Raw genomic sequence first — 14,534 nt, forward strand, 5'->3', positions numbered from 1 at the left:
GAACCTTTGTGAAACCTCTGGAGGTGATGAAATGGAGGCATATATTAAAACATGTCTAGTGCGACTACATTTTATTTTGCAGAATCCCCCCAAACAAACGCTCTGGTTATAGTGAAGGGACTTGGGACTCCTTCTTTTAAGAATTTCAGCCTTTAAGGAGTATTTCAGCCAGTGTAGCAGAGAAGGAAAAGCATAATGCTAAGAATTAGGGGATCTAGCTTTTAGAGGTAACCCTGAGGTAAGTCACAATTTTCTAGGAGACTCAATGTCTTCATTTGTAAAGTAAGAGGTTTAGACTAGAGGATGTGCCACCTTGCAGCAGAGTGACTGAAAATGAAGACAAAACTCTTCCTGCTGGGCCCATGCTTTTTCCAACCATTGTTCTTCTGCCCTAGCTATTATCGATCTGTGAAATGAAATATTTCCCTCTTCCACCTTGCCTAGGCAAATATTACCTCTGCAGAATTGACAGGAAAGCACTGAGTATTATTTGTGATGACATCTAGCAAAATAAATGGCTTCTTAAATCTCTCTGAGCCTTAGCTCCCTCATAGCTCCGAGAAGTGCTACATAAACATGAACAATATATTATCATTACTATTATTTGCACCTGAAAGTATATAAAAGGAACACGCATAAAAGGAAAAGATATCAGTCCTAAGCATAATAATTGACTTTTTTAAAATGCAGAAAAATTAAAAAACATAATAATACTCTACCTTGTATTTATAATTTTTCCAAAGAGTTTTCAAAGATACACCTTATATACTGTGCACAATATTTAAGGACTGTGTGTATTTTTCTTACTTTTTTCTTATGAGATATTACTTTTGATACTAGGGAAATTTTTAATTTGGCATCTCTGAATCCCTTTTTAAGTTTTCAAGTAACAAAACTCATGTCCTTGCTTTTGTTAGTTCACAGCACTCTCATATAATTTCTAAGTATTCACTCTAGGTGACAACGTTTGTACCTGGACCATTATTGAACAAGTATGATTTGTTTCTAAATTTGAAGAAAACTATAGGGATCTAGCGTTTATGGTTACTATAGAAACAAAATGGCACTTCTCTAGTGTCTGAGTTGAATTAAGACCAATTGCCTCTCCCGAGTCATTAAGTGAAATCAAAACACTAATTGGTGTACTCTTCTTGCCACAAGACAACAAGTATGTAAACTTCAGCTTGGTGAAAAATATACTCAGAACAGATGCACTTGGGATTAATGGCTGAGAGTGACTTTCACCTAAATGCTTTGAGTAATATCTTATTAAAATCCCCAAGACCTTTAAAATAAAAAAAAAAAGACTCAAGGGATAAAACAAGCCATCTTGAAGAAGAGCCCCCAAATGATCCCATTAATTACAATATACAGCAGCCGAACAAAAACATTTTTCTGGTGTAGCACTTTACTAATTAATGGATTTTCCTCAAACCTTACCATCTGCTGCAATCACTTTGGGAGTACCTGAACACAAAGATTACTGTTCCAGGCTGGTCTGTGAGGTGGAAAAAACTAGCCCTCTGACTGACAATGAAGAGGATCAATAAAGTTGGGAAGCTGAAAGAGGAAGAGGTAAACAAGAGAAGGGTGGTATTAGAGCAGAGGCTGCCTGCCTTTTTTAAAGGCAAAATTTACTAAGAATTTAGTGTTGGCTGAATCTTTTTGCTTTTAAAAAAATTTGTTTTGGTCAACTGATGATGCATGCAGAATCAAAGCAGAGAAATGAATTGATCTACACACCAAAAAGTAGTGAAAGGGAAATATGGGAGCATGAAAGCCAAGGAACGATAGAGTTAGAATACTTTAAAAACCTTAAAAATGCTGGTTAACTTTGACTAATTAAAAGCCTTGTGAAAGTCTGGAGCCAGCTAGCTGTGTAATCTGATAAAACTGAAGTGCCATAGTATTGCATATCATCTACCTGGAACCGGAGTGGCAAATAGTCCTCATAGAGATCATCCCATAACTCTTGCAGTTCAGAAATCTCCAGGGAAAAGCCCACAGGTGTCTTGGAAAGGGGTTTCACAGGCCTGTTTAGGAAATTGGGACTGGTTCCATCTGTCGTGAGGTGGCCAGACTTGGCTCCAGGCGGACTGGATTTCACTGGTATAGGAAGCTTGCTCCCCCGGGGGCTCTGGATGGGCTTATAGTCAAAACCTTTAATCATGTTAAGAGCTAGTTCCAGCTTGTGGCCACACGTGTATTGGATCGCCTGATCATCTGAGCAGCAATCACACTTTGGGAGTTCTTTATTGACTCTCTCAGGTTCCTCATCCTTCTGCTGTGAAAGGCTGGCCTGTACGGTAGCATCCAAAGATTCCACGGAGGAGCCAGGAGTACCTTCTTCCATGCTTTCCCCATCCGCTGGTACCTTTGTGCTTGATAAGTCTGGTTGCCCTACCTCTGACAAGGCTGGCTCTTCAGTACATATACTGGTAGACCACCTGGTGGAAGGCCCATAGGAGATGCTTCGGGCTACTTTTCGGGGTACCTTACAAATGGCTTCATAGTCAGAATCAGCAACCCTTAAAGCAGCACAGCCCCTACACCTCCTGGGCCTGTTTCCAGGGCCCTCTGAAGTGTGGCAGCTGTGAGCTTCTTGAGTCTGGTCCTCATTTTCTGCCCAGCATTCGAAGCCAGAGTATGCAAAGTCTTCCTGGAGCAGGGCCGTGTATCTGACATCAGGTAAACTGGAAATATCCACAGTCCCATTCCCTACTTTGGCCTCGGTGCTGGGATCATCATTATTCTTCCTGTACATGCTGGCGATGCAGAATTTGAGGCGGTCCTTCTCAAGCAGCAGCTTTTGTAAGCGCTCGATGGAGAGGGCTTCGATCCTGGCGATGACCGTGTCAAAGCGATAGATCCGGTCCAGCATGAAAGCGCACTTGCTGCAGACAAACTCGCCTTTACCATCGCGGGAGACATCCTTGCCCAGGACGTGGGACAGGAGCACCTGGAGGTTGAGCTTGGTGGTGGTGTGGAATATCCAGCGCCGCTGGTTGCCGCACAGCTCCCGGGCACAGATCCTGCAGATTTCCTTCATTTTCTGTCCTGGCTGTGCCTGGATTCCCAGGGACCGGACGGGATGCGCTGGGGATAAGGTCGGGTGGGATGGGGTGGGAGGCGGTCACTCGCTCTGGGGGCTCCGCGGCGTGGCTCCGGGGCTCGCTCGCCCGCACGCCATGCCCCTGTGCACCCGCTTCCCCGGCTGGCACACACCTGTGCCTCTACCTGGGCGCGCCCGCCCGCGCACGCGCGCGCGCTCCGCTCTGGGTACCACTAGCGGGGAGCGCGCGTCCCCGCCCCTCGCGGACCCGCCGTCGGCCGGCGGGAGACTCAAGGGGATGCCAAGAGACCGCGGCGCCGGCCTCCTTCTGAACCGGCCATCCTGGCTTCGGCCATCGAGCCACGGGCCCGGCGTCCCGGCCTCTCTTCCTCTCCGAGCCGCTGCAGCCGCCCCCGCTCAGGGCCGCCGATGTAGCCGCCGCCACTAACGTTCCAGCTAAGAGATTGAGGATCAGATTTCAAGATGGCGCCAGCGGCCCCTGCGCATGCGGGAACCGCAAAGCGCTTCTGGGAGTTGTAGTCTGAGGGGCCGCTGCCGGGGCTCGGAGCTGCCAAGCGCCTCCGGGCGTCCCCCAATCTGCACTCTTCGGGGTCGGCTTCGGCAGCGTACAAGACTACGGCAGGGGCGAGGGAGGTGTGCCTTGCTAGCTCGGGTCTCTGCCCAGAAAGGTCCCCAAACCTTGCAGGCTGAGTATCTGGGAGCTGTCCGTCCGCTGGTGGCTCCTCCTGCGCAGGGACAAGGGGAGGAGAGAAGGAACTCCCTCCTCCTTCTCTTCTTCCTCCTCCTCCTCCCCAGCCGCGGGGACAGCAAGTGCCACGTACCCCGGTGCGAGCTGGCAGCGCCATCCACCTCCTCCTCCTCCTCCCCTCACTCCCTGCTCAGCCAGCCCACGAGCATCCGTTCAGACAGCGGTGGCATCATGAAATGTTCGCTGTGCATTCGAGATCTCATCTTAGGACGGAGCGATCTCCTCCCACCACACCTGCTGTAACTCAGTTCAAACTATCCAGGAAAAAGGGAAGGCGAGGGCTTCTCCTGGAGCATGGGAAATAGGGAATAACGTTACCCAGTGGGACGAGCACGGACCGAATTAAAATGCAAGTGTTCCACAAGGAGGCAGAACGCCCCAGAAACCTTCTCTGCCATGAGGAATGCGTTCAGATTGAGTGAGAATGGATCTGGAAGCGTGATAACCACAACTTTAAGAGTACAGGGTGTTTTACATACTTATCTCATTTGACCCTCACAAAGCCCAGAACGGACCAACGACCTCAATTTAGGGCACTCAGGTGGACAAATCCTATTTTAATAGAAGAGGATATGTGGAGGGGAAGACAGATTCTCTTTGGAGGCCATAAGGGAGCCAAATACTCATTATCTAGAGAAGGCCATTAAGTCTGAGCTAGGGCTGGGGAATTTTAGTTAAAGATTGGCATAGGCACCATTCAGTCTGGGTAGTTCTGAACCCATTTTTGATTACCATATCCTGGGATTTTTCTTCCCTGGATGTTTTTATTCTCTTTTCCCTTGTTAAAAAAAGTAGTCATGGAAAACCCACTCTGTAAGTGGTCTGTGGCAGAGAGGGGTAAGAAAGGGGAGAGGGAGTTGAATACTAGACCTTGGCTATGGTAAAAGGGGGGGAATGGTAATTTGGAGTTAGGTGTGGCAGATCATAGATTTAGAAAGGGAAGAGAAGAAAAAAGGTCATCCAGTCTAACCTCATTTTATATAACATATATATAAATTTTATACATTTTGTACAGAAGTGACTTGTGCAAGAAAATACAGATAGAAAATAGCCAGGGCAGAACCTGTTTTTTCTGTTGCACTACACCCCACTGCTTTCTGTGATCTAGAAACTCAGGGAACTAAACAGGCTTATGAACCAAGAGAAGTCAGAAGACAGTCCCTGGAGTTGAGGGTTCAGTGATGGGAGAAAGTTTTTTGGTTTTTTTTTAAGGTAGAGAAAGATGAAAGTCTTGGACTCAAACACATGGTCCTCTGATCCAGTTCCAAGGAGGAGCAGCAAGGAAAAAGGCCTAGGGCTGGGTATTTCACAAATGGAGTTGCTAAGAAAGATGAATCAGTGCTGAGAAGAGTGAGCTTTAAGAGGCACAGACGGACCCTTTACCAGAGGCATAAGGCAAGAACGCTGGATTTGGCTAAAATGTGGAGAACTTGGGTTTGAATCTTGACCCTGTGTAGTAATCACTTCAGGGGGAAAGGAACAAACATTTATTAAGCCCCTACTATGTGCCAGGCATTGTACTAAGTACTTTACTGATATTACCTCATTTGATCTTCAAAACAACCCTGTGAGGTAGGTACTGTTATGATCTGAGTTGTTTTTCAGTCATATCCTACTCTTTGTGACCCCATTTAGGGTCTTCTTAACAAAGATACTGGAGTAGTTTGCTATTTCCTTCTCCAGCTCATTTGACAGATGAGGAAACTGAGGCAAACAGGGTTAAGTGATTTGTCCAGGGTCACATAAATAGTTAGGTGTTAGAGGCAGGATTTGAACTCCAACCTCCCTGACTCCACTGCACCATCAAGCTGCCACTTCTCCAGGATTCAGTGATAGATAAGAGGGGACCCTTAAGGTCTCAGGTACAATTTATTAACAATGGAGATATTAACTGGCTCTGGAGATAGAACAGGGGTTCATATTTCAGGGCTGGTCCACGAACCACCAAGATTTCAGGGGTTCTGTAAACTTGGATGAAAAAGAAAATCTTTCCACTATGTTTTCTTTGTTATCCTATATATTTTATTTTGTACAGTTAGAAACATTATTCTGAGAAGTGGTTCATAGGCTTTATACCAGACTGCCAAAGGGCACACACACACACACACACGCACATGCAAATTAAGAACCCCTGAGACAGAGATTCCAGATTCAAAATCTCATTCTGACATATACTGACTATATTTGAGTAAATCACTTAAATTTTTTGGGCCTCAGTTTCCTCTGCTGCAAAATAGAGGGATTGGTCTAGATGGTTCCTTCAGCCTCTAGCTGTCTGCTCAAGATTGATATTTGGTTTGATCCCTATATATTGGTTGAATTCATTAAACAGTTATTTTTTTAAGTACCTCTTATTAACAAGGCAGTGTACTCAGTTTGACTAGTATAACTCACATCCATTTTAATAACTGCACACATTATAAACACCTTGCTTTATAGGTCATTTTCTTCACAACCCAATGAGAGAGAGCATAACTATTATGATCCCTATTTTACAGAGGATGATTAAATATTTTGTCTAAAGTCATGCAGCTAGTGAAGGGATAGGGCGAGGACTGGAGGCCTAGTCTTCAGCTCGCTGCTTTTTCCACTAAACCATAGATTCCCAAAGTGGGTGACGCCACCTCCAGGGTGGCGCTGGAACAACGGGGGAGGAGAGCAGTAGTAACTTCAGGTCAACCGAGGGGCATTGAATAAAAATAAGGAGGCACGGAAGCATAAGGAAAAAAGAGAAGATAAGAAAATTTTGAAAAACCATTCGAACACGTTTCATCTGTTGTGCGACAGAGTTAAAGTTGTAGCAATTATGTTATTTTCCAAATAAACACACAAAATCAAAGTTATAACCCCTCAGGGGTCAAGTCCGACGACAGGTCTTAACAAGCCAGTGTTGGTAAGCGAGTGTATAGCGCATTGCTGGGAAGTCCAGCACGCGTGGGCAGGAACATGTGCGCGCAATGGCTTGTTTACAGCATGATGCCATATTGTGTCATCAGAATTTCAATGCAGGAAAAAAACCCACCAATTTACAATAGATTATTGAATTTAAGATGCGTTATTTAAAAAAAGTTTTATATTTTTCTGAAATGACCCAAATTTTTAAAAAAACTGTTAAACTGTTAAAGAAAATGGATGGGGCGGGGGCGGGGGGGGGGGCTGAGTAATTGTTTTGTTTTTGAAAAGGGGGCAGTAGGCCAAATAAGTTTGGGAACCTCTACACTAAACCAAAAGAATAATCCCCAGGTAAGTAGGTCCCCAGTTACACCAGCTATCCCTGAGAAGCTGTTGTGCCACCCAGTGTGAACGCCTTGCCTCCCAACAGAGAACAGATGCTTTTATAGCTCTGCTGTTAAATTTTAGACCCCAAAATAGAGTTCTAAGATTCCAAAGTGGGGTTTGAATGCAATTGCAATAAATTGCACCATCTGTTTCCTTAGCCCCTCAGTCTGGTATGCAAATATTCAAACTGGGTATCATCATATTCAGCAAAAGAAAAAAACAAACAAACAGCTAGTAGTTTCATGGGGGGGGGGGGGGCGGTGCAGGGGCGAGGTTTGGAAAGTTGGAGAGCTCTGTGGTCTTGAGATACCAGCCCTGCCCCTGACTTCTGGACTTCCAAACTTCTGCTGCTGTCTCATTCTGGAAGTTCCCTCAAGTCTGACCCTCCTCAAGTCTATCCCTCTGCAAGGTCTGCCCCACCTCCCCCACAGGCGATTTCCTCCTCTGGCCTCCGCTTTGTGGAGGGGCCTAGCCTGGCCAGACTTTGTTCCCTTCCTAGTTCAGCCCCTGACTTCCCAGTCTTCATTCTCCTCTAGGTTCCGCCCCTGACTTCCAAGTTTCAAAACCAAGTCCCTGGGAGAGGTGACCTTCACTTAAATACCTATTCCCCTCCCCCAGCTTTCTAGTTCCCTTTTGTGCATATTGGAATGTAATCTTCTTGAGGGACTGTCTTTCTTTTTGCTTGATTTTGCATGCTTGGTCTTTCACATATCCCTGGTAAATAGTAAATGGTAAATAAATGGTTTTTTCCCCCTTTCTTCCTTCCAATTATAATAACTTATTTAACTATACATATCATGGCCCTGTTACCAAATCCAGGCAATTCAGTCAAAGGCTGTCAGTATGAGATATGTGGTAAGGGGATCTTTTTTCCCAACTCTTGTGTGAGGTAAATAAAATGTGAAGACTTCACAGAGACGATATGTATAAATATGTATATATACTAAGAAATGTTTAAAAATCAAGAAATAGGGAAATAGGGAAGTGAAAAAAATTCTGAGGCCGTGAGAGTCTGATGGCTCAGCCTCTGGGAAAGTTTACCCTGAAACTTTTTGTTCTTTCTTCTGGTTCTGGTTTAAAGATTTGCTCAGTAAGAATAGGTTCACTGTGACCTGCTTTCCTTTACTATAAAAGTACTGTAAGAGAATGGAGAGGGTCTCCCCCTCCCCTTATCCTATTCTCCTTTAGATTTATAGATGTCACCTCAGTTGTAATCATTAACTAAGGGAATGGGAATTGGAGTTTCTGTGCCTCGATTTCCCAGTCCTTTGTCTAGCTTTCATGCTCAGATTGTAAGCCCACCTCCCAGCCAGTGGTGAGAAGGGTCAGAGGTGGGCAGGGATTCTTTTGCGTTAGGTATAATATTGATGCTTTGCCCTTTGTATTCTGCCTCCTTTGCTGGTTCTGCTCTGTGCTAGCAGAGGATGCCCAATTCTAGAGAATTGAATAAAATTTATCTCTGTTCCCACCCTGAGATGGCTCCTTATTAACTTTTAATTGGTGAGGGTCTTTCATCCCACACACTCTGAAATCCTGGGAAATACCTAACATAAAATTAAGTAGTTGCACAGTTTCCTTCGGTTACATTTGCCAGGCCCCCTCTTGTAGGAGTTTCGAATCAGGACATGTTGAACAAGATTCTTCAGGAATTCGGCTGTTGATCTGTGAAGTAGGGAGTATGCCTTGATCCACCCTGACTGATAGAATCAATGGAAGGGTGTATCCAGACTTCACCTTAGCCCTGGTGTGTGTAATAAGAGAATAATGCCCGCCACAACACAGGTGGAGGCCACAGCATGGATTTTCAATATAAATCAGACATGCCTATTTTTTAAGGCATTTTGCCGATAACATCTTTTGACAACATTTCACATCTACCTGGTGCTTTACCACTTACATACCTGTCTTTTATCACAACAGCCGTGTAAGGTGGGTTATACAAATATTGGTTGTTGTTCAGTCGTTTTACAGTTGTGTCTGACTCTTTGTGACCCCATTTGGGGTTTTCTCAGCAGCGATACTGGAATGGTTTGTCATTTCCTTCTCTATCTCATTTTACAGATGAGGAAACTGAGACAAATAGCGTTAAGTGACTTGCCCAGGATCACACAGATAGTTAAGTGTTTGAGGCTGAATCTGAACTCAGGAAGAGGACTATTCCATGTTGTTGGTAGAAGCAAAGTATTTATGCTATAGAAAGGCCTCTGCCTTCACAGTTGGCGAATCCTCAAGCTTGCCAACGCTTATATCTGTCTGGGAGTCCCCAAACATTAGGCTCATATCAAGATTTGTGATCTTATCAGAGGAGGGAACTCCCTTTACCAAGAGATTTGTGACTTAGATAACACTTATGGAATTTTTTGAAGCTCACAAAGGTTTTAAGTGATTTCTCCAGGGTCAGAGAGCTAGTATCAGAGGGATTTAAACCCGACTCTAAGGCCAGCTCCCTAACCACTGCCTCTATAGCGATAACCTAGAGACAGATAAAGGACAAAAGGCAAGCTTCCCAGAAGGGGAAATTTTTGAAAGGGTCAGTCAGTAATAAGCATTTATTAAGCCCCTACTATGTGCCAGGACCTGCTCTAAACTCTTGAATACAAATACAAAAAAGACAGTCCTTAAAGAGCATACATTCTAATGATTGAAACTCTATATTGTCTTAAAGCACTACATAAATGTTGACTATTATTATTATATTGTAAAACCGATGAGGTAAATTGGACCTATTTTACAATCATTAAAAATTTGGAGGACAACATAGAGCATGGCAAAAAAAAAAAAAATCTGTAAGTGACCTAATTAGCAAATTAAGAGCTTCATGATTCTCCCTGTTATCATATTAGCTAGATTTTTTTTAACCTAAAAAATGATGTCTAATTTAAAACTAAGGTTAGACATGCTGTTAGGAAGATACTAAAGGGCTCATTTATTATTTAGATAATTCATAATAAAATGACTAATACTAATGATTATCTTAGGTATATAATGAAGGGAACCTAGATTGACAGGTAGAATTGATATAAGGTGAGAAGTAAGATAATTAAACGTAATAATAGTCAAGCCAATAAGCATTCATATGCTTATTTGTATAGCACTTTACCATTTACAAAGAGTTTTCTCATACATTATCTCATTAAATCCTGGCAACAACCTTGTAAGGTATTATTATCCCAAAGAACTGGCAATTCTGAGCCTAGGGCAAATTCTCTTGGAGAGGTAGTGAGATCCCATAGTATTTGAAACCCACCCTTGGATGAAGCTGTACAGGCTGAACTGGGGAATCTCTCACCTGATAGCTTCTATATGCTCTCCATAAGGATGTGGAAGACCTTGGCACAGGGCAGGCAAAATACCACTTATGTCAGTGCGAACAGTGGCAGGGAAGATATGTATCCCCTGGATGTCAATTACCTCTTGCACCCTGGAACAAAGCCCTAGTGGTCCCACTTGGGTTACACCTCTGATACAGATGAGGAAATTATTCAGAAAAGTTCAACAATTTGCCAATGTCATATAGATGGTAAATGGTAGAAATAGGTCTTCTGATACTAAGTTCAATGTTCCCTATAGACCAACAGTTCTCAAAGTGTAGTCTGGGGGTCTACAAGATGCTTTCAGGTGGCCCATGAGGTCAGAGCTATTTTCATAATAACACTAAGACATTCTAATTCTGTATATTTCAATAGATATAACCTTTGGGTGGCATCTTCTATAATTTTTAAGAGTTATAAAGGGGTCCTGAGACCCCTTTGAGAACAGCTGCTTTACACTACACCCAGGATTCCCAACTTGTAGGCTAGAAACCCCAGAAAAATAGTTATTGCAAAGAGTCTCAATATCTATATGAATATCAATCCTCATCTGGTCATTATCTGTTTTCTTAATCGATGCTAATAGAAGTTGATCAGGGGAGTAACCCAGTCAACTTGATGTTTACTGGGTGGTGAGCCTCTGTTTGGGACTCTTGAAAGCTCCTCTCTTTAGACGCTGTGGGTATGCCCATTGGCATCTCAAGACAACACTTGATTAAGTCTCAGTGACTGGCATTGCCCTGAGATGGATTGGTTCATTTGGAGCTATACCCATTGGGCATTTGTTACCTTATATACTTGTAAAGGACACAGGAATACTGTCATCTATATTTATGGAAACCTAGGTACCAGCTAAATTTGGTGATTTTTCAACAGAGTAAACTCTGAGTATAGACATAATGAGTCAAAGATAGATATTGATTGTTCTAGGGTCACCTCCAAGATTGGACCTGCCTGAAAATAATAATAATTAACAACAACAACAACAAATTGACTGGTGTTATAAATCACTTTAAGGTTTATAAAGTGCTTTACAAATATCCTCATTTTATCCTTCCACCAAGCCTGTGTGAAGTCTGATGTTATTATTATCATCCCCATTTTACAGATGAGGAAACTGAGGCAGACAGAGGTTAAGTGACTTGCCCAGGGTCACACAGCTAGTAAGTATTTGAGGTCAGATCTGAACAAATAGACCAACTTTTCAAAAAAAATATATAATAGACTCAGTGATAGATTGTACCCAAGACATGAAGGGGAGGGAAGTCAAAATGATTCCAAAGTATTCAAATTAGATAATTGATAGTCCTACCACCAGCAGAAATGGGGTAATGGGAAGGGATGCCAGTATATGGGGAGAAAGTGTAACTTCAGTTTGGGATGGATTGTGTTTCAAGACAACAGTGATTTAAAAACAGTGGAGCTGTCCAGCATACAATTGAAAATATGAGAGAGCTGAAAAAGGCCAGCATCAGAGACCACAGGCCCTTGTCATGGGTACAGCCCTCAGAGAAGAAAGAGGCAAGGTCTTGACTAGAAGAGTCAGGTATGGGAGCTTAAAGCTGAGCCTGGGAGCTATTAAACTCATCGCTGACATTAGCCCTGGTGATTTTATTCCTAGGTGTCTACTCTAGCTGACCCTGTATCTCCATATAGATGTGACCAGAAGTATATGTGGACTCCCTTTTCCCAAGGCAATATCAGCATGAACAGTGGTATGCTGGTAAATATTTAACAACTGAGTCTTGGAAGGGTTAAAAGTGCACATGACACACTTTTAATTTGCATTAACTTTTTTCTCCATCAGTTTCTGAAGTCTAGATAATCAATAAAACAATAAATCAAGCCCTTATTTATAGCATTTGTCATTTGCTATGGTGTATACACTCACATTGAAAATTTAACGATCAGCTCCAGCTGGTTCAGGCTGGCACATACTTAGGCATGAGATGCACCAACTGATTATGAGATTGATTACATCGACAATTCCCACAGATACTCCAGCATGGTGGTGGAAAAGTAGGGTTCTCTTATCTCACTGTGGTTTTGTCAATATGCTGAAGCAAAGATCATTCCTCCATTTCTTGCACATAGATCACAGAGCTCTTAATTTGTGCTCGAGAGAATGGGGTTGGGCCAGTTATCAAATCACCAGCACTCGTGGTATGGGAGCCTGAGCTAAATACCTTGCAAATCTGAAATCATCACCCCCAGGTGAAATCCCCTGCAGCCAGTCCCTGCAAAGGTTTTTTTTTTCCCTCCTCTTTTTCTTATACTGCTATGAAATATGATTGCTCCATGTCCCTGCTTGCTGCTGACAGGGTAAGGATGTAGCTTTGGGAGAGACTCACATAGCAGTAATAACTTGAACCATGTGCATGGAGGAGATCCCCTGAGGGAGTAAACGGATAATGATGGGGCAAGCATGAGAGCAGAGAGGGATAGTCACAGTGAAAGTCACACTAGGAAGAGGACCCAGCAGAGGAAACAGAGAAACAGGGAAGCAAGAGAAAACTAGTGAAAATGGAGGCCCAGAAGGCAAGGAAGGAGAGAGAGCTCTAATAAATGGGCAGTTAATAGCATCATGTGCTTTGGAAAAGTCAAAGAGGATGAGGTCTGAGAAAAGGCCATTGAATCTGATACAATTTAGGGCATTAATAGCCAACTATCAAGAATGTGTTCTTTTCAAATGAATATTTAATTTTTCATTAATGAATCTTAGTTCATTAATTTTTAGTTTTTCATCACTCTAGTCTTTTATCTACAGATAAAAAAGGATAGGGAGATGACCTGGGTTCAGGTCCCAGCTGTACCATTTACTATTTGCAGAACCATAACTAGCACAGAGCCAGTGCGGGGAGAGAGCCCTTTATATACAAAGTGTTCTCATTTTTATCTGATCCCTGTGAAGTAAGTAGCATAAGTATTATCATCCCCATTTTACAGACGAGAAAACTAAGTCTTAAAGAAGCCCAGAAGCCAGCTAAGAGGAGGGGAGAGAAGTCGCACAGTCAGATGAGTCACACTGGGCAAGGGGAGATGGCCCAACTCTCACTTTTGAGGGATTTGGAGAAGGTGAAGGAGGATCCCCTTCAAGAGGGACATCATGGAGATGGGTGACAGGACTTGAGGAGTGAAGCCTAGGGTAGTTGTTCCAGCAAAAAGTTACAAAGCAAAGTGTCAAGGTAGGGGTCACCATGGGAAAGAATCCTGTCAACACTCTGGAGAAAAGCCCTTTGGGGCCTGCTGTAGGTATGTCTCTGCAAATAGTAAATAGATAGCTGGAACTTGGACTCGGGCCTTTCCTTGACCTGGGCACCAAAGGTCTCTATCATTATATAAGTCTGTACACTTGAAAGTATTCACCTGGGCCCAGGACTCCATCTTTGTTTCCTCACCATCTTCTTGTGTTGGTAAGCAAAATGGGCTCTTAACACTTAGTTCGACCAAGTGCCCTTGAAGAGTTTGGCTTTTGTTTCCTTTGAGTAATTCAGTGTATTTTAGTGAGTCTTACTAGGTGCTAAGCCCCAGGCCCAAACCCCTATGTGGGTGTGGATTGGTAACTAAGGTGGGGCCCAAGGTGGGGCTAACTAAGGGGAGGTGCTAACTCAAGAGCCAATCATAGCAGCCTAAGTTCTGGTCATTCAGATGACAGTTGATGACGTCTGAAACCCTATAAGAAGAGAAGACAGAGCCATTTGCTCAGGGCTCTCACTCTTGGTGGTGTTTGGAGACTCCCGGGCAGCTGTAGCTAAGAAGCCCTCCGGCTCGTAAACCCAGATGTTGGGACTTTGTCAAACCCTGGTAACTATGTATTGGGATTTGAATCAGACAAGGTCTGTCTGTTGATGTTTGTAATTTGCTCTGAAGTTCAGTGTGCTGGTCTTTTCCCCTGAACTGAGGGAATGATATTTGTATGCTGAATTAAAGTAAGCTTGTCAACCCCTTAACATAGCTTTCCTTAGTTAAGCAGATCAAAAGAACCTGTGCTTTTGCAGCGTGCTGGTAGTGTTCTTGTTGTTGGGCTTGTGTTGGTCTTACACCCCCACAACAGCTGCTAGCCAGATTGTTGAAACACTTCTTCACCTACTCCTCCCTCCCACATTCACTCAAGGAAGAAACT

The 14,534-nt window shown here is 43.5% G+C and overlaps 1 protein-coding gene across 11 annotated transcripts in view; it reads right to left on the minus strand.

The window, feature by feature from the left end:
- LOC118856190 (myomegalin-like) overlaps window positions 1-14,534 on the minus strand; it is a 273,345-nt gene that overhangs the window by 97,720 nt on the left and 161,091 nt on the right. For 2 of the 11 annotated variants that reach the window (XM_036766326.1, XM_036766325.1), the window contains exon 1: window positions 1,925-3,550. The exons of 7 other annotated variants lie outside the window; for them this stretch is intronic. In XM_036766326.1, coding sequence (XP_036622221.1) covers window positions 1,925-3,049 — 1,125 coding nt within the window. In that variant the 5' untranslated portion in view covers window positions 3,050-3,550. Of the gene's footprint in view, window positions 1-1,924; window positions 3,765-14,534 lie in introns of those variants that run through there. 2 more of the 11 variants (XM_036766331.1, XM_036766332.1) reach the window with 1 other exon arrangement.

The sequence above is a fragment of the Trichosurus vulpecula genome, chromosome 7 (genome assembly GCF_011100635.1).
Source record: "Trichosurus vulpecula isolate mTriVul1 chromosome 7, mTriVul1.pri, whole genome shotgun sequence".
NCBI lineage: Eukaryota > Metazoa > Chordata > Mammalia > Diprotodontia > Phalangeridae > Trichosurus > Trichosurus vulpecula.